The following is a 22,725-nucleotide window of genomic DNA, read 5'->3' as shown; positions in this document are numbered from 1 at the left end:
GTCAGAGACAACCTAAGGTACCCCTCACCGAAGATTCAAGACTACCCAAGTCCCACTGAAATCAATTTTATCACTCCGTTCTCATGTTGACAGGCTGTCATTTAAAGAGCAACGCATCCCGTCTCAACGGTGACGTGGCTGAGAATACAGGTGTCATCAGGAAAACTGTAAACATCTCTCTGCCACGTTGGGGAACTCACCTTGTACAAACACACAGTGCATGGTCTCAAGTTTTGCCATACGTATACAAATACATATATTTGTACATATAATGGGTATAACAGATATGTAAATGTAAATGGGTATAACAGATATAACTACACCTGGTTTTAATCAGTGAAGCATTTTTTCGTATATAATTCTGTATACATTAGCTATACTACGTATAAGCCTGAAATTTTATGTCTGACAAAAAAGGTCAACCCAGGAGATATTACAAATTACAGGAACGTATGAGAGAATGACTCCCAAATAATCTGTACTCCAAATATCATTACCTATTGAAGCACTGGTTTCTGAAGGCGCCATGCAGCAGTTCTCTTTTCTAATTTTTTATTACACGAGATACCCTCTCAGACTGCACAGTGCTGTCAGACAGACTGCCAAACAGGGCTGCTCCAGAAAGATGGTCAATAAAAGACTGTAGCAGTTCAGCGGGGAAAGAATGAGACTGCAGGCAAGGGAACGATCACCTCTGTGTGATCTTGGGGATGGATCACCTTGGGGATGACCAAGCCAGGCTGCTGAGTGGGGGTGTTTTATGCCTTTTGAAGCGTTCTGTGCCTCCACTGAAACTTCCCTTAAGTCCTTAAATAAAGTGAGACCTTTTTCAGGTGTCTCATTTTTAGTCTTCCTCTTCTGCTGCCACAGTCATCCAGAGAGTAATGATGCTGAGGCTGGCACATGGACCGCAGATTGCAATGTGTTCAAATCCATACGGCTGAAAAGTTGCAAAATTACGGAAAGTGAGTCTTTATGAATATAACAACCTTCTAACTGGCATTCATACAAAAGAGAAGAATCCAAAAGCAAACCAGATCAGATTTTACATTTACATTTACATTTCATCCTGAGGAACAATGTGTGTTGTACTGAAATTACACTATGACATACACTCACAATGAAATGTGCCTCCTCAAGGGTGGAATATAACCAGTACGTAGCAGCACTCAGGAGCACTATTGACCTGGAAGTCCTGCCTGCCACCACAAGCACCAAGAGATACTTGACGACTTCCTAAGATAAGGATCAAAGTTTTAGAGTTTTTAGGATCAAAGTTTAGCTTATGGGCATTATTGTATCTTACAGTATGAGAAGGACATCATCCACTGAAGCACGAACAGCACTTCCTAGAGCACTCCGGGCTCCTGAGGAGAGTGCCCTGTAATCAACCCAACAATACCGGAGAGTCGTGGCTACAATCGAGGCTTGTCCTGTAAGGGACCGCCTCGGGATGGAGATGGATAGGTCCTGTCATGTTTATCACCTCCCCCTTCCTGAAGCCACGATTTGTGGCAGGTGAGCAAAACAGAGAAGTGTGGTCCTTCCAGGGGGACAAGGAGGAAGACACAGAGGCAGGCTATAGCTGGAAGCAAGAGTAGCATCGAGTAAGAGGCACCTCTGCAGCTGGGGAACAAGATGATGACCAAGCAGCCCCAGACCTGGAGGCAGAGAGCATCAGGAGCTACGGAAAGACTGGAAGCTCCTATTCGAAACTTGCTAGCCCAGCCTAGCCTCATTGAGAGTGCAAGAATAAACAAACGCACAGCAAAAGCCGATACAGCAGCAGGAACCACTACATGTACAGTTGTGGGTTAAACTCCTACTAAATGAAATGCCTTCTCTCGTGGCTCAGGTCACTGCTTCCCCGCAGATCCAGGATTGCCAAGTAATAAAGCACTTCCTCCTACAAGCAGGACCTGTTGCACCTTTTCTGTTCTCCCATTCCCTACCAGCCATGAGATCGGCCAGGAGCATGACTGCCTTTCCACGTTACACCACTCCTCGGAGCCCCAAACCAGACCAGTAGGCAGTAGGCCAACTGCAGCCCCGGTCACACTGTGACACTTGACTTTCTGCACTCAATCCACCAGTTGCATGGACAACACTTCCCATAGGAGACTCAGTAGCTGGCTTCTTGCGTCCACGCAGCACCAATGATTTGCAAGCCTAATATCCGCAGCGTGAACTACTTGGTGAAGTGATTTCATATAGCGCCAAGGTTCTATAGGAGTCAAAAAAGAAAACAGGAGGGAAGAAACAGAGGGAAGACGATCTGTTTTCATAAAAAGGCAAAACTAGACGCCACTTCCAAGCAGCTTGACACCTCCCAAAGGCCCCCCCCCGGCAGAGCCGGTGGCTGGGCACAGGACGGCGACGCCAGTGCCCACAGGACAGGGGCCAAACGCTACCGCGAGGCCAGGAACCGCCTGGCTGCGGCCCCGCTGCCGCAGCAGCCGTGCGCCGGCAGCGCACCGGCGGGGCCGGGCCGGGGCGGCCGGGGCGCTCCCCCGGAGCGGCGGCGGCCTCCGCCCCCGCTCGGCGCGTAGCGGGGCGGGGGGGGCTGAGCCCCGGGCCCGGCCAGCCCCTCGGCCGGGGAAGAGGGCTGCGCCCGGCGGGGGACCGGGGCGGCAGCAGAAAACGGGTGGTGGCAGATGGGGACACGGGTGCCCGCCGTGGGTTGCCAGAGAGCCCCGCAGGCGTTTCCCGCAGGGAGGTCCAGCAGGCGCTGACGGGGACTTGAAAGATTTTTTAAAAAGCCTTCTCCTGGCTTCCCCGCGAGGGTGAAAGCCTGCCCCTGGCAGCGTCGGGTGATGCCCCTCTGGCTTCAGCCTCGCCGCCAGCCCTCCCAGGAGGAGGCGGCGGGACAGGCCGGGACGCCGCGGCCGCCCCGCGTCCCCCCGCCGCTGCCCCGGCCCGGCCCGGCCCGGCGGCCCGGCCGGCGGGGGAGGCAAGGCGCGGGCAGGCAGCGGGAAAATAAACAACTTTTCCTCGTGTAAAAAGTTGCCTCGCAGGTGCCTGCAGCTGGCGGTTAACACAGACAGTAAGAGGATCAACTCCATCTCCGCTACTGGAGCAAAAGAGGAGGAAAAAAAATAAAAGCCCCCGCATTTGCTATTCAGAGTTTAGTTAATTTGGATGATAACGGTTCGTGTTTAATCCCATTGTACCGGAATGAATATACCGAAACCTACAAGGGTCCTGGCAGAATAATGCGGCCAACAGCACCGCACGCAGGGGCGCCCGGGCGGGCAGCCGGCCCGGCCCGCCCCGCCGGCCGGGGGAGACGCGCCCCGGGGCCGCCGCCGCCTCCCGCGGAGCCGCTGGGCGCTCCCGGCCCGCCCGGGGCGGCTGCGGGTCAGCCCGCGGCGGCGGGGCGAGGGCCGGCACCGCGCCGTTCCCCCGGCCGCTCCCGGGGAGGTGAGCGGGCGAGGGCGGCGGTGCCCGCCGCCGTGCACACCGGGGGAGGACGGGGCGGGGGGGGCCGTCCCCATTTAAATCACACAGGGAAGCGGGGGGGGAAACGCGGGAGGAGGCGCGGAGGCTCCCGAGCCGCCCCCCCCCCGAGCTGGCACGGCTGGAATGAAGGCCGCTCCCGCCGCACCGCCCGCGGCTCGGCGGCGCCGCCGGGGCGGGCAGGATCAGGCACCGGGCGGCCCCGCCGCCGCCGTCCCCGCCGCCCTCGGGTTTCCCCTCTCGCCCCCCGGGGGTGGCGGCGCCCCGCGGCAGCGGCGGGGCCGGGTGGCGGGGGGAGGCGGGCGGGCGGGCCGGCTTTCCCGCGGCCCGGTGCCGGCCCCGAAGCGCACCGCCGGCCGTGGCGAGGGCGCGGGGGGCCCCGGCCGCCGCCGCCGCGCTGGCGGGGGGTGCGGCGGGCGGCGGGGGCGGGCGGCCCCCCCGGCGCGGCGGGGCGGCCCCGGCGGGGGCGGCGGGGCGGTGCGGGGCGGTGCGGGGCGGGCCGGGGGCTCGGTGCGCTCGCCAGGCGAGGAGCGCGGCTGCCCGGGCGGAGGGCGGCGGAGAGGAAAGCTAACAATGCTGTGAAAATATGTTTGCAGAAAATAGACAATTGTTGGATTAAACGTATTCAAGTATGAAATAATGCCTTTTTGTGTAAAAAACCTCAGCAATGTGAGCGTACAAAAGTTCCCCTGTGGCAGTTACTTGCTCCCTTTGTGAGCTTTGCGCTCCGGCGTCTCCACTTGGCGCGTTTAACTCGGAGCCCCCCTTTAAACGCGATTGTTTCTTTCTTTTTAATGACATTTACCGGATCAAAACATGCTGTTAATTCGATCAGAAAGCTTTACCCTCCTTAACAATGCCACAATAATTTCTCCTGAAGTTTGTTAAATTGACCAAAATTAGGCAAATGAATAGGGGGTCTGTCGGCGACCCCGCTCGCAGGTGACACCGAATAATGCACTCTCGGACCAGCTGCGATCCCCTCTTTATTTGCCCCTCTTTTCTTTGACCCGCATTATTAAAATTTAGGCCCAATGAAACTATTCATACTTTTCAATGGGACATTTTCCTATAGGATAATAGGCTACAAATTGAGCCTCTCCAAAGGAGAGGGGGGGAGCAGGGGGGGTAAAACAACAACGCACAGACGCGCACACCACACAAAAAAGGAGCGTCGTGTGCCAAAGGCTGGCGAGAGCCTCCCCGGGCCGGCGGGGGAAAAATAAAAAAAAAGAGGGGGGTCCGGGGGCGGGGGGGGGGGGGGATATCGTGTGCCAGCCCCCCGGTCCCACACCTGCCGGGGTGTCCCCGGCGCATAAAGCGGTGTAAACAAAAAAAGCCTCGCTGCCATCTCTTATAAAGATGGACGTGTCACCAAGTCGTGTGAGAAAAGCCTGAGAACAAACGGGGCCACTCCGTCTCCAAGGGTTCTCCCTTGAACTGGGCGGAACAGCCTATTAAGGGCTTACTTAATTACTTTAATGACTCTGGACAGGCTTTAAAATGCAGTCAGCGCCGGGGCTGAGGGGAGGGGTGGGGGTGCCGGGGATTTGCAGGCAGGCGGCGGGGACGGGGGATGCGGCGAGCGGGGCGCAGGGCGCGGTACCGCGCCCTGCGCCCCGCTCGCCGCATCCCCCGTCCCCGCCGCTATTGTGGGACCGTCACGTGTGTCCCCGAGCTCCACGTGGGGTGACACAGCTGGGCCGCCCCCCGGCTGCGTGGACGGGGGCGGAAAAGTAAAAAGAGCGGAGAGAAAAAAAAAAAAAAAAAAAGGCAACCCAACCCTCCTCATCCCTCTCTCGCCCCCTTCCACCCTGATCTTTAATGCATACATTCCCCCCGGCGCCGCTCGCCCCTAATCCTATGGGATCAGCGGGCCCGTGGAGGCCCCCCGGGGTCCCCCCCAAGAAGTGATGGCTTTATAAGGGGCCCGGAGAGAGCGGGGAGGCAGTGCCCACCATGGCCTCCAAGCTCAAGGAGCGGAGGGTGAGTCGCAGCCCGCCTTGCGCGCACGGCTCTGCGGGGTCGCCGGGCGGCCCCGGCCCCCCTCACCGCCTTTCCCTTCAAAAAGCCCACCCCCCCCCCCAAAAAAAACACCCACCCCAGCCCCCGAACAAACCTCCCTCTCCCAGGCCGCCCGCGCAGACGGGGAGCCCCCGGGGCGGCGCGGGGAGGACCGGCCGCCGGAGCATCCCTCCCGGGGCCGCGTCGCGCCCGGCTCCGCTGCTCGGAGCGGGGTCGGGACCGGCTGCCCTGGAGGCGTCGGGGCCGGGGGCGGCTGCCCCGGCGAGGCCGGATCCGGCTGCTTTCCCCCCCCCGCTAACGCGCCCCGTCTGTTTTGCAGAGGACGCCGGTTTCCCACAAAGTGATTGAGAAGCGGAGGAGGGACCGCATCAACCGCTGCCTCACCGAACTGGGGAAGACGGTGCCCATGGCTCTGGCCAAGCAGGTAGGCGGGGGGGGGCGGCCCCTGCGCCCCCCTCTCCGGTGTGGAGCGACACCCCCCCCCCCCCCCCGATGCGGGCGGCTTTGGGGGGGCGGCCTGGCGGAGCGCAGCGCAGCCGCAGGGGAGAGGTGATGCCCCTCTCCCCCCGCCCGTTGCAGAGCTCGGGGAAGCTGGAGAAGGCGGAGATCCTGGAGATGACGGTGCAGTACCTGCGGGCCCTGCACTCGGCGGACTTCCCCCGCGGCCGGGAGAAGGGTAGGTGGGCGGGCGCGGCCCCCCGCGGCGCCCCGCCGGGACACCCGCGGCGTGGGGGCGGCCCCGGCCCCCTCCCCGCCCAGGCCGGACCCTGAGGAGCTCGGCTCCGCTGCCCCTTCCTTTCCAGCAGAGCTGCTCTCCGAGTTCGCCAACTACTTCCACTACGGCTACCACGAGTGCATGAAGAACCTGGTCCACTACCTGACGACGGTGGAGAGGATGGAGACCAAAGACACCAAATACGCCCGCATCCTGGCCTTCCTCCAGTCCAAAGCGCGCTTCGTCACCGAGCCCCTCTTCACCTCCCTGGGCTCCCTCCCGGAGCCGGACTTTTCCTACCAGCTGCACCCCGGGCCCGAGTGCCCCGGGCACGGCCACAGCCCCGGCGAGGCCGCGCTGCCGCCGCCCTCGGGAGGGCCCTTCCCCTGGCACGGCGCCGGCCGCAGCCCCCCCCTGCCCTACCACCTCCCCAACGCCGCCGTGCCCCTCGCCAGCCCCGGCCAGCAGCGCAGCACCTTCCTCTCCTCCGTGCAGGGGCTGGACCGCCACTACCTCAACCTCCTCGGCCATTCCCACCCCAACGCCTTCGGGCTGCCCCCGGGCCAGCACCCCTCCATGCTATAGAGACTCGCCCCCGCCTGAAAAATCCTATTTATGACCGCGGACGCTGCGGGTTACGCCCGGGCGCACGGGGAGGCTGCCGGGGGATGCGCGGGGGTGGCGGAGCCCCGGGGGCCCGGCTCTGCCCCCGCCCGCTCTGCCTCCCCCCGGCGGCTGCGGTGCCTGTACAAGCGATGCCGTGGAATAAATGTTTATACCCGCCGCCCCTTCTTGTTTCCGGGAGGGAGCCTCCCCCACCTACCCACCCACCCACCCAGGGCAAAAAAACCACGAGCGGAACGCGGTCCGCGAGGGCCGGGCGGCTGCTGCAGCCACCGGCCGTGGGCGGGCGCGGCGGGTCGGGTCGGGTCGGGTCGGGTCGGGTCTCGGTGCCGCCCGGCCGCCGGGGGCACGCAGTCCCGGGGACGCCCCGCGGGGTGGGCGATGCCCCTTCCCCCGCAGCCCCGTGGGGGGATGCTCCCAGGGACACGCGTCCGAAAGGCAGCGGGATCTCCCCGGCGTTTTGGCAGCGAATTTCCCCGAGGCGCAGCCGGTTGAGAGGAGGAGGAATAAGGGGGAAGGCGCGGGGCGGGGAGGCGGCCGCCGCCGAGGTGCGGAGCGCCGGGAATGAACCGAGCAAAGGCTGCTGCCGGCGCCGGGCCCCACAGGGCAACGTCGGTCCCACCCGGACCCAGAGTCCCCGGGTGGCCCCGCAGCCTCTGGCCGGAGGGCAGGGGGACCCCGGCCACCGCCCCCCCCCCACCCCGGGCAGCCCGGGTGTGCCCGGCGGGGCCGGAGCCGCCGAGGGGTAAATTAACTTATTCCAGTTGGGTGGGGAGGCTTTGAGGAGATTTGACCCGGGTTGTTTGCCCAGGTCACGGAATGGGCTGACCCGCAATTTGTAAACCAACCCGACCCCTTTCTTCGGAGACAGACAAAAAGATCTTCATTACAATGAGTAAAAAGTAGAATGTGTATCTTCCGTTTAACCTGTAAACGCAGGAAAAGCTGCTATTTCAGATTAGTGGGGAAAAGGTCACACGGCGTACCCAGTCAGCCAGAGAGGGGAGGGAAACCCCCCGTTCCCTCGGGAGGCCTTTGGGGTGGTGCATCCAGCGGGAACCCCTCTCTTGCCGAGTGCACGCAGAGCGACGTGGGACCAGCCAAACCCACGCAGCAGCAGCAGCCGCAGCAGCCACAGCAGCAGCCGCCGCCGCAGGGCTGGTGCCTATCCCCAACGCACGCCCTACGCTCATTTTCACCAGCGCCGGGTGCAGAACGCGGAGAAAACGCTACACGATTTTTGTTCTGTGAGCGTTACGCTCTCATGAGCCCCCTCTGGCACTGAAGCATTAAAGATAGCGTTTCCCTGGAAATATAAACTATTAATACATTCAGCGTTTTGGTCCCCGTTAACCAAATTAAACAAAACTTCCCCTTGCTAAGTAGATTTCCTCGCTGGGATTAGCAGAGAGCCACCACGGTCAAAACTGGGGCCATTTACATATACTTTGGCAAACTCGCACTGGTCCATGACAGTCTTTGCATCTCCAATGTTGCTATTCTGGATTTTTTTTTCTTTTTTCCATTTTGTTTTCATTTAGCTGCGGAGGACAAACCCCTCTTTGGCTTTACGATGACTTTAGGATAAAAGTCTCCCCCCCCCCCCCCGCCCCTGCAGGGCTCTGAGCTCTCATCCCCCGGCCTCGCAGACCTCGGCTTTTGCCCCCAAAAAGTGTTTTGGCATCTGCTAAAGCCAGCGGTACCGGGGACGGGAGCCGAGCCGAAGTGCAGCACATGGGGGTGGACGCTCACGGGCAGGGGGACATGGAGCTCCCCCGGGACAGGCATCCCCTGTGTTTTGACAGAGGTTCGGATAATTTGTTTTTATTTTATCTTAGGTTTCTGTGCCTGAAGGGCAGAGATTTTTAGCTTTTCTTTTTTTTTTTTTCTGGATTTATTTTAGCTCTGCCGTGAGCATCAGCCACCAGCTCTGGTGGGAGCAGGTAGGAGCTGGATGTCACCTGTGCTGGGCCAGTTAAAGGCCGTATCTGGTGCCAGGCGGGGTGCCTGTCTGAGCTGGTGATGCTCATCTTCCCGCACGGCAGTGCCGTTTACTGGTGTCTGGCATCAGCTAACACGGGAACGAACAGAGGGGTTTTGTTCCTGCAAATAAACTACTTTACCTCCCAAAGCCCCCAAAATACTATCTATCTTCCCTGTTACACACCTGCTTGGCTAAAAATCCTAATGATGAATGACTCGCTGTATCATTTCCTATTCCTTTCCTTCAGCTAGCATCTTTCTCCTTCTTAGACCTTCAAATCTCTTTTGCCTCATTTTGCCTTGCCTTCCTTCCCTGTGCCTTTCGTGTCCTCTTTTCCACCTCTTCTTCTCCCTGTTATCTGAACTCCTCTTTTTTCCTCACACATTTCAAGTCCTACATATATGGCAATTCTGCTCACCCCAGAAAACAGTTGTACAGCGTAGTCGCATCTCAGTAATTTATGTTGCAGGCAAAGAATTGTTTTGGGATTGATGCTTAGCAGAACGGGAGTTGACAGTTCTGTATCTGATACTGACTCTCACTTGTCATTTATTCAGAGTTTAGGTTGATCTTTGTAATAATGCATTATTGAAAACATCTCCGACTCGCTAATTTATCAGAAGGTGTTATTTGCACTGTCATGGAAGTAAAACATCATCAGTTAGATCAGACATAAGTACCCTGTGCACAATCTCTCTACCTTAAAAATTGACGTTTTAAACAGGCAACAGGCGAAGCCTGGGAGGAAGTGTTACTGTGCTGCTCTTAATGTTTAAAGAAGTAGAAGAGATTTATAAACTTTGAGCATATATAACACAGATCAGAACTCTTCTTTTTTTCCTATGGTTTTGCATCAGTCTGAAGGCATCACTCAAAGACCTGGGGGATTTGGTGGCAGTGCCACACCGTGGCGTTTCCAGCCTTGGAAACAGAGCCCATGCCATGGAGCACAGTTGCTGAATTCATGCCAACACAGTCATTTTGGGGGCAAATTACCAGTCAAATCACCAGCCAATGAGAAAAGAATATAAGAATATTTTTATTTTACCTTGGGTCAGTGGGCCTGCTTACAGCATTGGACCACAAAGAGTTGCATCAGCACATCTGGAGGAGCTGAGCCATGGGTTGGGAAGAAGCAGCTGAGGAAAGGAGGAGGAACAGCACTGTCCTGGCTTCGGCTGGGACAGAGTTAATTTTCTTCCTAGCAGCTGGCATAGTGCTGTGGTTTGGATGTAGTAAGAGAATAATGTTGGTAACACACTGACGTTTTAGTTGTTGCTAAGTAGTGCTTACACTAGGCAAGAACTTTTCAGCTTCCCCTGCTCTGCCAGGCGCACAAGAAGCTGGGAGGGGACACAGCTGGCACAGCTGACCCCAGCTGACCAAAGGGCTATGCCGTACCGTATGACGTCATGCTCAGCACATAAAGCTGGGGGAAGAAGAAGGAAGGGGGGGACATTCGGAGTGATGGCGTTTGTCTTCCCAAGCAACCGTTACGCGTGATGGAGCCCTGCCTTCCTGGAGATGGCTGAACACCTGCCTGCCCATGGGAAGTAGTGAGTGAATTTCTTGCTTTGCTTTGCTTGCATGCGTGGCTTTTGCTCTACCTATTAAACTGCCTTTATCTCAACCCATGAGTTTTCTCACTGGTACCCTTACTACCTACTCCACCGACGGGGAGTGGGCGAGCGGCTGTGTGGTGCTTAGTTGCCGGCTGGGGTTAAACCACGACAAGCACTGATGAAGGCTCTTAATCACAAATCCGTTCCTGCAGTAATGCATGGGATAGCTGGCTTCCTAGTGGTACAGATACAATCCCTTTCCCATGGTACCAAAGACCCTGCCAGTTTGTAAGTCTTGCTGTCCCACTGCTCTGTGGGATGCCGCTGCTGTTCCTGTTCCCCTCCGGCTCAAAGGTACCCCAGGTAGCCTGAATGATTTGGCCAGGGTCATACCAGAAGTGCTTAGGAGAGCAGAGGGTCTCAGGTGCCAGGGTACAATGACTGCCCTATCCAGATCAGCTTCTTTCCCTGCTACCACATTCTCAGAGAGAGTTAAATAGTGAGTGTCCAGAGGCCCAGATGCGTGTTTTCCTTGCATAAAGTGACCCAGGCATAAGGAGGAGGAGACCTTCTCTTTGCCTGTGGCTCTTGGGAACAGTCTGTATATTAGATGCATGCTGCTGAAGCACCGACACGCTTGTCCAGCGACTCCTTCGCAACGGCAGTCTTTCGGAAAGAAACCTTCCAGCCCACAGGTTCGCATTTGCTGAGTATGAGCTGCAGCATCTGATCTCACAGATTTGCCTCCTGCCTTGGACAAGTCCATCCCCTCTCACATCATGTTTATTTCTAGCAAACTTGCCTACAGATTGCGTAAGGGACTCGAGAACAAAGGCTGTTTTAGGAAAAGAACACCGGATTCTCTTTAAGAGAACATGTAATTATGGCAAAATGTATGAGAACGGCATTTTAATATGTATATAGGTTAAAGCGCTGATACCTACCCACATACCACACTGCATACAGAGTGGCATGTTAAAACAAACAAAACTCATTTTAAAAGGTGAGGGAGAGCAACACCAAGAACAATTGGATAAAACATCACATGTGAGGAAAGAGGAGTAGTTTGGCAGATTCAAACTCAAAATATTAAATCCAGTTCAACTGAAGAAACAGATTGTTTAACATTTATCTTCAAGAAATCAAAACTTTTGCACATATGCTCTGGAAAGTTTAAAAGACAATTTAATTTTTAATTACTGTAAGAATACAACATCTCAAAGTGCAGTCCTAGTCTACGTAATGATTGTGTAATTAAAAAAATGAGGCTCTTTGAACAAGGGAGTCCTGCAAGGCAACAGGGAATTCATGACAGGGTCTATGACTCAGTTGTTATGCTTTTGGTGAACATTATGAAGTTAGTTTTACCCCTGCCGAGGGCTTAATCAAGAGCACGTAGAAGGATTTATATGAGCTCACTTTGTGGTCCTTTATTTAGAGACTATCTCAGTCTCCTGCTAGCTTTGTGGAAACCAGGCAGCTCCTGGGCTCTGAGCTCATCTCCGTCTCTTGTGAATCCCAGCACCAAAATTACGCGTTCCGTCCCATGAAGGGTGCAGGCATTTAGAGTAGGGTGCAGTCCAACCGAAACAACCTTAAGACCAGGATTACAGCAGAAAGTGCCTTCACTCTGATTCAACAGCCTGTGCCCCCATCTCCCAGCGCCTAGTTCCTAGCCTGAGGCTTAGACATTCTTCTAGGAAGTTGGAGTCTCAAGGTTGAAGTCTTTGAGGCTAAAACCTGGGTGTCCCTCTTTGGGAACACCTGCTCATAACCACTCTGCCCCTACAAAGCCACTTCTGTTGTCTTTGAAGGAAACAGCGTGTCCTGGTTAGTCCTTTGAAAGGAGAGATTAGATGGTAGTCCACTAGGACAGGGTCTGATCTCAAGATATCAAGTAGAAGGAGAAATCTGATTCAGAGTTGCAAGCACAAAGCGGAGGTCCAGACGGTGACAGGGTCTGAGTGCTTTCTCCATGCCAGGGAGGAGTGGGGACTATGGCTTTCGCACCTCCATTCTCCTCCCCTGGAGGTGTATGTGGCCTGTGTACCATGTGCCTTGTGTACCATGTGTATACTACTATGTACTACGTACATAGGAAGCCTATACAGGTCCTCTTCCGTAGTACAACTGGATTCAGTTTAGTTTTTCTCAGTATTTTCTAGTCTAGCGTGGTTGTTCTTTGCTTAAATGTGGCTTTGTTAGATCCCCATAACTTCCCACGCATGCTACATTAGCACCATTCCAGGGGATGAATTCACAGAGATTAGCCTTTAAAGGTCAGTCTCTTATGACTAAGATATAGGATTGGACTTTTTTTCTTTTTCCCCCAACCTAAAATGTCCTTTAATTTATCCTAGGGCAACCTCATGGTTTGACACAGAGAGATATTTGATACACCTATACAACCTTACTCACTACAACAGGTGATGCTACTATTGCTGTGAGCAAAAGTCAGGGTACAGAGTTTTTGTGTAGAAGGAACAATAATAACAAAACCTATGGAACAAACCCCACATAGCTTCCGTTTCAAAATGAGAAAAGTGTAATAAGGATCAATGATATTCACCGAGCAGAGATTATGAAACTTCAAGAACCTCAGGAAACCCTGAGACAATATATATTACATATAACACAACTATATATTGGAATGTTCTAAGGGAATCAGTATAACCCGAGTCTTGCGTATTCCACTATAAACCCTTTTTTATCATAGGATGTAATAATATTTTTTCTATGCCACAAACTTTTTTCATGCAGTACCTTCTCTCTTAAAGAAATGAGAAAAAACATGTCTTGGAGTTTTATTACTGAAAGTATTGTAAATTCTCTCTCATGCCTGGAGAAGGAGAGAAAGTAACTGGAAAAAGAGCAAGAGCAAGAGTACATCCTTTGCTGCATAATGCCAAAACCTGTTAGACAGCAAAGATCTATGAAAACCAGTAAAATGATGATTGAAGGTACCACTGTTTACAGCAGGTTACGAATCACCGTCTGCAGGAAAGCCAGTATGTTAAAGCAAACAAAAGACTCCTAGGTGCTTGTTACCTATGTGCATAGATTGTGGACCAAATCCCTAGCCAGCGCAGGTGGGCAAAGCTTGCTGGAGATTCCTGAAGCTACCGTTGCTTCCATGAGGAGGAGACGCGATGGAGGTGCATCAGCAGTGAGCTTACCAAACAGGTGAGCGATACAGATTTCAGTGGCTCCTCATGCTCATTTTATTAATTCAGCTATGCAGCCACATGTTTATAAAGATGTATGGAAAGTAAATAATCTAACCTGGTCCTAAGCACACAATTACTCTGATCATGAAAGTGAAGTCACGTACAGAACAGCTACAGAACAGGTCCTACTGCTTCTGGTACTCAGTGCATAAAATATTCCCCCAAGAAAAAAAACCACAACTAGGCACAATAATCTATACTTAAATGAAAGGCCAGCCTCCATCTGTGTGCGTATGCAGGAGCTAATCCAACTCTATGAGGTCAAAGGATCTCCTTTCCATGGTGAGGACGTTCCGAGCAGCAAAATGGCATGCTGTTCTTCACTGAATATTTCATCTTCTCAAAAGCTATTTGCAACTCTCCGTGCTGCACCTTTGTCTCTCCTTTTCAGAAAATTAATCTTCTTAGTGGCATTAATTTTCTTAGTCTACTGTATGTTACATGCAGTTAGCGACTGTGTTATATCCAGCTTTGCTTTATGCTCTCAGAAGGAGTTTCTATCGCGCCTTCGCAAAGGAACTTATAGTATTGAGTATGGCAAATAGCAAGTAGGTAAAAGATGTGCATCCCTACAAGAAGTATATGACATAGCTAGAAGGACAGGCAACTGGAAGAACATAAATGCTGTTCTAGTCATGGGAATATTCTATGTTCATTTACAGCAGGTTTGCAAAGGGGTTTTTTGGCTGTCTTTGGCTAGCTTTTTTATGAGCTTCTTCCAAAAAAGGATTTGTAATCAATTTGCCTTTTCAGATTAGGATCAAATTTAGAGAGAGAATGATAAAGTTCACTGTCTTCCAGCAGGAAGTTAGGAGGATTTGGGGACTGGAGTTCTGGAACAGGGAGGTAACCCCTGCTGCCAGCATCCAGCTTCCTAAAGGCCTTTCAAAGAGTCTTCCAGGCACAGTAACTGCAAACAGAAAACAATCAAGGTGATAAGCAATTTCAGGAAAACGACAACCAGCTGGTAGGGCGCAAAACCCCTTCGAGCATCTCATCACAGCTGCCAGGGTGTAAGGTGAGGACATAGCGTGCTTTAGAGCCTGTAGGTCTACAAACGCACAGGCAGGATGCTGGCAAGTTTCATTCCTTACCAGCCTAAAATACAAGGATCAGATGGGACTAATGGGATTTTTTCATTCATATGCTTGGAAAAATTATTTTGTCATAAAGCAATATCATACCATAAAGGAAAAATCTCCTCCGTGGTCTGATAATAGAAGGCCATACTGAAATTTATGAGCATCTGACTTAAAACTAACTGTTACATGTCTCAAAGGTAGAGGTCTAAGAATGAATTAATCACTCTAATCAATCTTTCTGGTCAAGCGGGACAAACAGACATCTCCAGAGGACAATTTATCAGACTGATTTTAGTTTCTCCCTTAAAAATGAGATCATTTTCCTTGGAATATATATCTTTCCCCTTTTGAATTGGGAGGGAACCCAGGATCAATAGGTCAGATTCAGATATACAAGTCGGGGGAAAATCAGGGCAGCTGAATCCCACCCTCATTGCTGCCTGGCAAGTAGCAAGTATCTGCTCAGGTATTTCAGAGGGGCTATACATCTCCATGCTAAAATATCACATTTAATTAAAGGAAGTTCAGCCTCCAGTGACTTAGCCAAATAAGAACCTCTTCCATCTCATCTGCAAGACCCGTCGCTCATTTTAAAAAAAGATCGCATTTTTTGCGTGCCTGTTCTGTAGACTGAAGGTGTAGCAAGTCCAGCCACTGAACTGAAACAGCTGACGAGTGTTTAAGGGTACCAGTAGCTGGTTATCCCAGTTGACAGATACTGTTAATGTACTAGTTGCATGTACTGCTAGAACAGGTGGAAGGAATTTCGGGCAGGGAAGAATGGGTTTTTACTATCTCTCTCCAGCAAGCACTGTTTCAGACAAAACTGCCGGCCATCCACTGAAAGCCAGTATCCTTTCTCCATAGTCTGGTTGTCAAAATGTCAAGCGCAGAAGCTTGAGCCCTTCCACAGCACTGGTTTAGCTCCGAGATGCCTGCATAATAGCAGCCATGCTATTCCCCTGCCACCTTTGCCAACATGAAGCAAAGGGCTTCAGGAACTCCATGTATAAAACATCTACATATAAAATCAGAAAATCGATATTCTTAAGTACATGCATACTAGGGGAGAATTTTGCCATTGATTTAAATGGAAATCAGTTCTCCTGTCCTCTCCTCTCTTCTCCCCTCCTCTTCACTACAGTCACTGAAATTTTACCAGCTCTGGCTGCTAACATGAACGAACAGAATAATGCTGCGTTCTCATGAATGTACTTAGGAATTGGCATTTCATCACAAATAGATACACTATAGGATAGACAACGTTTAATCTCTTTTTTAGAAAAAGAATTTATCTGGTTTTTTAGGATTCATCATCAGCCCATTTTGCTGCTGAAGCTTGTGCTTCATGCATTTTAAAAAGAAAGCTTATCCTTAGCCAGATGCTATTTTGGCGCTGAAGCCCCTGCTTATCCAGTTTCGTCACATTTTTGGAACAGTGCACCATGTTAGAACGCAGTTTCACGACCACCATTTTTTTCCCACTGAAATAAATCACATTTGCCCACACCCTGACCACCAGGATGTCAGAATCACAGCTGAGCTTTTTCATAACCTTAAGTTACCAGCTCCTTTGCGGGGTGGACAATGCTTGGCATTGGGAAAACATGCAGAGCTCAAGGAGTAGCCAGATGACTCACAAACTCCTGAAAACCCAATGTGTCATCCTTATTTATAATTAAAGTTTCTCAAGCTTGCAGAGTTCACACGCTATTTCAGACTGGATGTCAAACCTTCCCTCAATACTCCAAAAGACAAAATGTAATGGCACTAAAATAAGCAATAACAATAGATAATAACAACTATTTTGAAGAAAAATAGGAAGTTATTCTAATTATTGGCCAAATACTGTGTACTCAATGAGCAAACTCCCAGCAAAGTCATTGGTGTCTTCAGAAATTTTTCTACAGATCATAGTTTTATGCAAACAGACATCTGACTGCTAAAATGATGCTTGCTCAGATAGAAAATCCTCTGAATGAGCGATGAGTGGATCTCCAGGGACATCACCACCCACCATGGTTCTAGCTTATTTTTACTAGGATTTCGAAGGTCAGATCTCTCACCGCTTCAACGGAAGGTACACGGTCTCCTGCGTGAGATGCTGGGAGTTAATTTCATCTAAATCTTCAAACTCCTTTTCTGTTTCTGGGTAGTGTTTATTCAGTAAGCTTTTAATAGCTTGGGGGGGAAAGGACATTTATGCATGAAGTTATGAAGAAGACTTTGCCTGTTATCACGCTGATACAATTTGTGATTTGTCTCCTGGTGCCTTCAGCTGTCTCTACAGATTTGATAGATCACAATACCATGAGTTCTATGTGGTCCCAGCAATGTGCTCCAGAATCCACTGTAGTCCTGAAGTTTTCCAGGAGGTGAGATTACCCAAGTTACAAAGAGTGGAATGAATTTTGGCAGCTGTTCAGTCAGCAGGTTAGAAACAGGGAGCAGGTCCCTCCTGACAAAGGACTACAAGTCAAGATTAAACTCCACATTACTGCCCGGTTGCAGTCTGAAATTCCTGTCTCATTTCTCATTTCTTCTTGCTTCTGCAGTACTTCAGACCAGAATGTAACTATCACTTTGCACTATGGAGTAGCTCACATAGCTTCTGCATTATTTTACGCTATATTCAAGCTAACCACTGCTCAGAATTTATGCCAGCAGAAAGAGTAATGCAGGTCACAGCGCTGGCCCTGCAAGGATTTGCACATAAACTCAGTCTTATGCACCTGGCCTGTTTTACTTTACTGAGGGCTGTTTCACTCAGAGGAACTGGAGAAAACCAGATGGAGATAAAGTGTCGGTATCGTGGGGATTTCGGAGGAACTGGCAAATTAGGGAAAAAAAATAGTGGTCATAATGGTGCATTCTTCCAACCTAACAAAGACAATATCCCTGAAAATGGCCAGGACCAAGATTAGTGGCCACAAAACTGCCACCTGCACGCTTGGAAGCAGGAGCTCAGCTGCAGCCCTGAGCTTTCCTACCAAAGTTTAACCCAGAGGGTTGACAGCCAGTTCTATCCCAGTGGAAGACAAGCTGCTCTTCAGGACAAGAGAAGTATTATTGCAGGAGCATGACACATGTTTTTCTATACCTGCCCAGGATATCTTTCATCTATGCTTTTTGGACCTGCTTATTTTCCTTCTGTTTCTGTGAATCTTTCTCCTCTTTAGGCTCAGATACCAGCCTGAACTGAGGTCTCTCATCAAAGAGAGTAGGCAGCCCTTTTCTGAACGAGACAACACAACTGGCTTGCTCCTGCCTCTCTTTGCAATCACGTGATGTCTCTCCGTAACAAATATACCAGAACCTAGGTAAGTGAGAAACATTCCTTACTGTAATACCTGCCAATACAGTTGCAGGCTGGTTTTCTTCTTAAAAGGTAACCACAGGTGTGGCATTGCTGGGCAGCACTGTTTAAGTACGGCAGATCAGATGCTGTCCTGACTTACAACCTCTGCCAACCCAAGCGAATGCAGGAGCCAGCAACTTTGCACATTCCCTCTGAAGGGCGAGATGCCCAGATATAATGTGTTTGAGAATGCATCTTTAGGGAGTCTCTCTAGCTCACCTGGCACGGCTCGGGAAGGCAACTCAGCCTATCTATACGTATTTACCTTGCTGCCTGGAAAAGAATAAGCAGGCCAGGCCAGGCCTGCCCAGCCGTGGCAGGCTCTCAGGGCTGTACTGCCTTAGTCTTGCAAATCCCTCCAATGGTAATAAGGGTTGCGTGACTGAAACACCAACTTTGATTTCATATTTTAATCACAAAGTGCATAACATGGAGCCTGTCAGCAGCTGGCAGCCTTGCCTGCCTTTCCACCCACACCCCGCAGGAGTGTGGCTTCAAAGTGCAGCAGCATGCTGAAGTGTCTTCTGTTCACCATGAAGCGGGGTGTAAAGCAGCTTTTAAAAAGACGAAGCATCTCCAGGTGGTTAAGGGCACGGAGCTACGGCCAATGTCTGCGGTGGGCATAACCGCAGGCCGGCAGGGTTAAAAGGGAGGCTGTCCGAATTCATACAAGACCTGCAAATCTTGAAACACGTAAACCCTACATGCGTCAGATAAAGAAGCCAGAAAGAAAGGTGCCCCCTAATGAGTTTTTTTTGCGCTTGGGTGAGCGAAAGGGCTGCTTCAGGAGGCTAATAACTGAAAACCTTCCAGGCTTTTGTCCGGAGAAATGGCAGGCACTTTCCATCCCTTTGAAAAAAAGAAGGCCTTTCGGAGTCTTCACGAGAGATGTGGATTTTAAGGGCGACCTTAGGTCATACAGAACTAATCAAGCGAAAACAATAAGAAAATTAGACTGACAGTCAGCAAGTATCTGAGGACTTTATCAAAAAGAATTAGGAATGGACAAATTCACTGGGAGCAAAGGATCAGATCTGCAAGGTGGCATTGTGTGGTGGGATTAAATTATTTATTCATTGTTAATTTATTTATTTATGTATGTGCAAATGACCTAGCTGCTGCAGGTGCTGAGGAGTTTCTGAAAAGGCCCAGTTTTAGAGCCAAGGCTAGAATATTGGTCCATTTAACTCATTCTTTTCCTTAAGGCGATCAAACAGTGACTTTTATCTAGGAGATAGAGGAGGAAAACCATATGTGTACTGGGAATGATGCGGGGTCTGAGCAGCACTAAGTACCCAAGTATTCCAGTCTCATTCAAGAATGCTGTGCAGTTTAACGTCCAGCAAATTAGCAAATGAATGCTTATGTCAATATGTGAAAAATCCCTAGTTGGTTTAAACAGATAAAAAGCCTCTTGGGAAATGGCATAAAATGCAGGCTTTCTCTCCCTGTCTTTTTTAAAGAAAGAAAGAGAAACAGTACTTATTAAGTTTTCCCCAAACTTGCAAAATGTTGCAGAAAACAACAGTCTACATGGATGCTGGATCTTATATATGCATGAAATATTTCCAATGCTGCTACTGCAAAAATACAAGAAGCTTTTGCCACACTCTTTGAATCACACACTTGCTATTCAGAAGAAAACAGTTAAAATCTGGGACAGCTACAGAGCCTGTTAGATGCCATCCTGCTACCCCTCTCTTAAAGGTACAGGAGGTCAAAAGCCCAGGAGAGGACCCATCTTTACATTTTGTCCTGATTTACAAAATCAATCTTGAAGATGAAATCCACAAACACCTCTTGTTTTTCCTTCTCCAAATTTAACCATTGATAGGAAAGGGCAAAAATTGTCATCTCATGTTTCCCTTGACCCAGCAGAGCAAAGCCACAGTGGGGACTCTGTGTACGACATGACCCTGGGGAAAAAAGGAACACGAGATCTCAGCATGGGGGTTGGAGGCAAGAAGTCACACGTATCGAAAATGACAGCATCACGTCAGTTAATGCCACGTGATAAGGGAGTCCTGCTGGGTTTTATGTCCTTCTGCAGAGATACGCTTGAAGGTTGTCTGGTAAGGAAGATTTGTCACTAAATCCAGAAAGGAGCTGTAGATATTTGGGCAGGAGAGATCATAACGACTTATCTTTCTTCAGGACAAGAATCAGTAGCTATGCTGGGGACGGTAAAACTGCCCCATGAGACAAATGGAAACCTACACATCTTGAAAGCAGACAGGTTTATGCAGAATGCTATCTTACATACTTCTGCTTCGCTCATGGTATTTCCCACCTCTTGGCCATTCTTAGGCCCTCTTCTCAAAACCAGCCTTCTTTATGTCATTTTGGAGTAAGGGCTACTAAAGAGAAAAACAGAAGGTATTTTAAAGAACAAATGTCTTTAATAATACTAAATTTAAAATGTTACCTCAAATTAAAAGTTCAATAAGAGAATTTTGCAGGCTATGCAAAAAACTACAGGTCGTGTAGAAAGCCTGCTTCCTCCCTGGAGCCAAAAAGTCCTCCTGTCTCCCTTGAACGTTAACGTGTGAGGATGAATTTGGTCAATAAGAATGCCAGCATATCACTAATACGCTACCAGTTACCTTCTGCAGCCCACTGAGAGCTGCGACGCACACTAACCAGGGAGCCTGCTGAGCTGCAGTCTGACTCCACGGGCTGTCAGGGTGCCTTTGAAAATGGCAGGAGCCGAAAGCAAGAGTTACGTAGCACTGAGAGCTCAGTCATCTCAGGAACAAGCAGCACAGGCCAGACCTCTTCTTGCTCATCGTTTCAAATGGATGGAGTCCCAGCTTCTAAGAGAAATACTTACTATCAGTATGCAAGGGCATGATCTATTCCTATGACTGAGTTTCATGTCCTCAAGACTATCTGATTCACCTTCTATGTTGTCTCTGACTTCAGCTATATTGACAATGTTCCTTAGCCTTATCTCATGAGCAAACTTCACCACTACCTGCCTACTTTTGGTGTCAAAGTCATTAGGTAAAATATTAGTATTTCCATGAGTATTATTAATATTGAAAGTAGAATGTTCTCTCACCTATCTCCCCACCTATTAATTTTAAGATTTCTCTACTATTTCCCACTTTTTCCAGCTTCAGTGTTCACTTCCCAAATTGTGTGGAACTGAAATTCCATTTTTACTGCTAATTAAGATGTTTTGCTTAATGTCTCACCAATGTTTTACACAGAAGAGTCAAACTGGCTGCGCGTCCTTCTTCTGTTGGGCAAACAGGCTGGCTACCTATGTAAGTGAAAAGAGCTGCCTCAAGGCAGAATGGAAATTGAGTTCTGCAGGCAGGGCTCGGCGCAGGAACAGAGGGAGGACAAGGGTAAAAGGTAGCTTAAACTGTCTTAGCGCTCATCAGTACACTTTGCCAAGGGATGCCCAGGAGACCTTCCCCTTTGCTCTGTGCATGCACAATTGCCCTCTGAATGCGCATCATGTTTTCTGGCATCTGGTAGCCCAGACTGCTTCATGAAGCAGTAGTACAGTAGATTACAAAGACACTAGATGACTGGTAGGTCTGAGAAATGAAGTATGGGCAAACCAGAAGAGGGAGACCCTGCTACATCTGGAGCTCTGCCCAGTTACACGGGCAAAGACCTGAATTCACACAACCCAACCCCAACAGAACATTTTTCCAGGAATTTCAAGAATCTGAAGCTTAGCCTTGGATCAGATTCCATCAATTAATGCCCTTGGTGTCACTACCTACGAAGTCCTATTGGATGTGGTTGCAAACTACAGGATATAAAATTACCAGAGGTTTCCATAGTCTTTCACGTGGAGTACAAGACTGAGCTGAAGGTAGAGATCTCATATTGCTTACTGTTATTAAATTCTGGCTTCTCTAACATTTTGGGTTTGTTTCAGTGTCCTGTTGTTAAAATAATTCTTTCACTTCAGAGACTGTGTGGACAAGTACATAGGATGCTACACTCAGAGTTAGGAAGGCTGCGCTGTAATCCCATCTTTGCCATGGCACTTAAGGATGAGTTCAGGCACAGTTTCTGCCTCTATTTTTATGTATGTAAATCAGAGATCATATTGCTTTTGTATTTATGATGTATCACAGCTTATTATTATTGATTTCCCTTACTTGTTTTCTTAATTCTAATAGTGCCGTCGATTTAGGATTTGGATCCACAGAGCCATTCTGCCTAGAGCTTCTCCGCACCCCCCAGTTCAGGCAGCCAAGCTGTTGAAACCCCTTGCATTTTTACAACAAGGAAGGTAAAGGGTGGTACCAGAGATTTTCGCAGCTGGATTTCACACTAGCCTTCAAGGAAGAGGCCGTGGAAGTCATACATGGGGATACTTGTTTGTAACTAAAGTTAATTAAACATCCGCAGATATTAGAAATATATCAGAAGACGGAAATTAGAAGAGGAAGGCAGAACTTCAGCAGCCAAGAAGCAGCGTGAGGGAACCAGGCTCTTCCCTGAGCTGGAAGGAAGCAGTTCAGGTGGGCTCCAGGGAAGGCCTGACACCAAGTTCAAGGTGCAGCAGCTATAGCCTCGTTGTTACAGACTTCTGGGATGTTTGCATTTTACAAATAACAGCCTTTACTATGCAAGTAGGTGCGAAGTCGCTGCAAAATTAGTGTGTTATTTCTCTACTCAGCTAAGTGCATGGATGTTTACACCTCCTGAGGGAAGAAAAAAAAA

At 50.2% G+C, this 22,725-nt stretch overlaps 1 protein-coding gene across 2 annotated transcripts; it reads left to right on the top strand.

Annotated features, from left to right (window-relative positions):
• Nucleotides 1-5,305: 5,305 nt before the first annotated feature.
• On the top strand, nt 5,306-6,979 carry HELT (helt bHLH transcription factor). Of its 2 annotated transcripts, none has more exons than XM_087737286.1 (4): nt 5,306-5,442; nt 5,801-5,905; nt 6,061-6,157; nt 6,288-6,979. In XM_087737286.1, the coding sequence occupies exons 1-4, from the start codon at nt 5,416-5,418 to the stop codon at nt 6,779-6,781; spliced, it is 723 nt and encodes a 240-aa protein (XP_087593412.1). In that variant the 5' UTR covers nt 5,306-5,415; the 3' UTR covers nt 6,782-6,979. The 2 variants fall into 2 exon arrangements, with proteins under 2 accessions (XP_087593412.1, XP_087593411.1); XM_087737285.1 differs by having other exon boundaries at nt 6,285-6,979.
• Nucleotides 6,980-22,725: the final 15,746 nt, after the last annotated feature.

The sequence above is a fragment of the Nipponia nippon genome, unplaced genomic scaffold (genome assembly GCF_047370975.1).
Source record: "Nipponia nippon isolate SJK-2023a ecotype South Korea unplaced genomic scaffold, ASM4737097v1 scaffold_6, whole genome shotgun sequence".
NCBI lineage: Eukaryota > Metazoa > Chordata > Aves > Pelecaniformes > Threskiornithidae > Nipponia > Nipponia nippon.
This window is presented reverse-complemented; position numbering and strand designations above follow the sequence as displayed.

Excerpts from the sequence above, each read along its gene's own strand:
- HELT (XM_087737285.1), top strand. The coding sequence starts at position 5,416 with ATGGCCTCCAAGCTCAAGGAGCGGAGG. Across the intron at positions 5,443-5,800 it reads CCAAGCTCAAGGAGCGGAGG|AGGACGCCGGTTTCCCACAA; the intron begins GTGAGTCGCAGC and ends TCTGTTTTGCAG. Across the intron at positions 5,906-6,060 it reads CCATGGCTCTGGCCAAGCAG|AGCTCGGGGAAGCTGGAGAA; the intron begins GTAGGCGGGGGG and ends CGCCCGTTGCAG.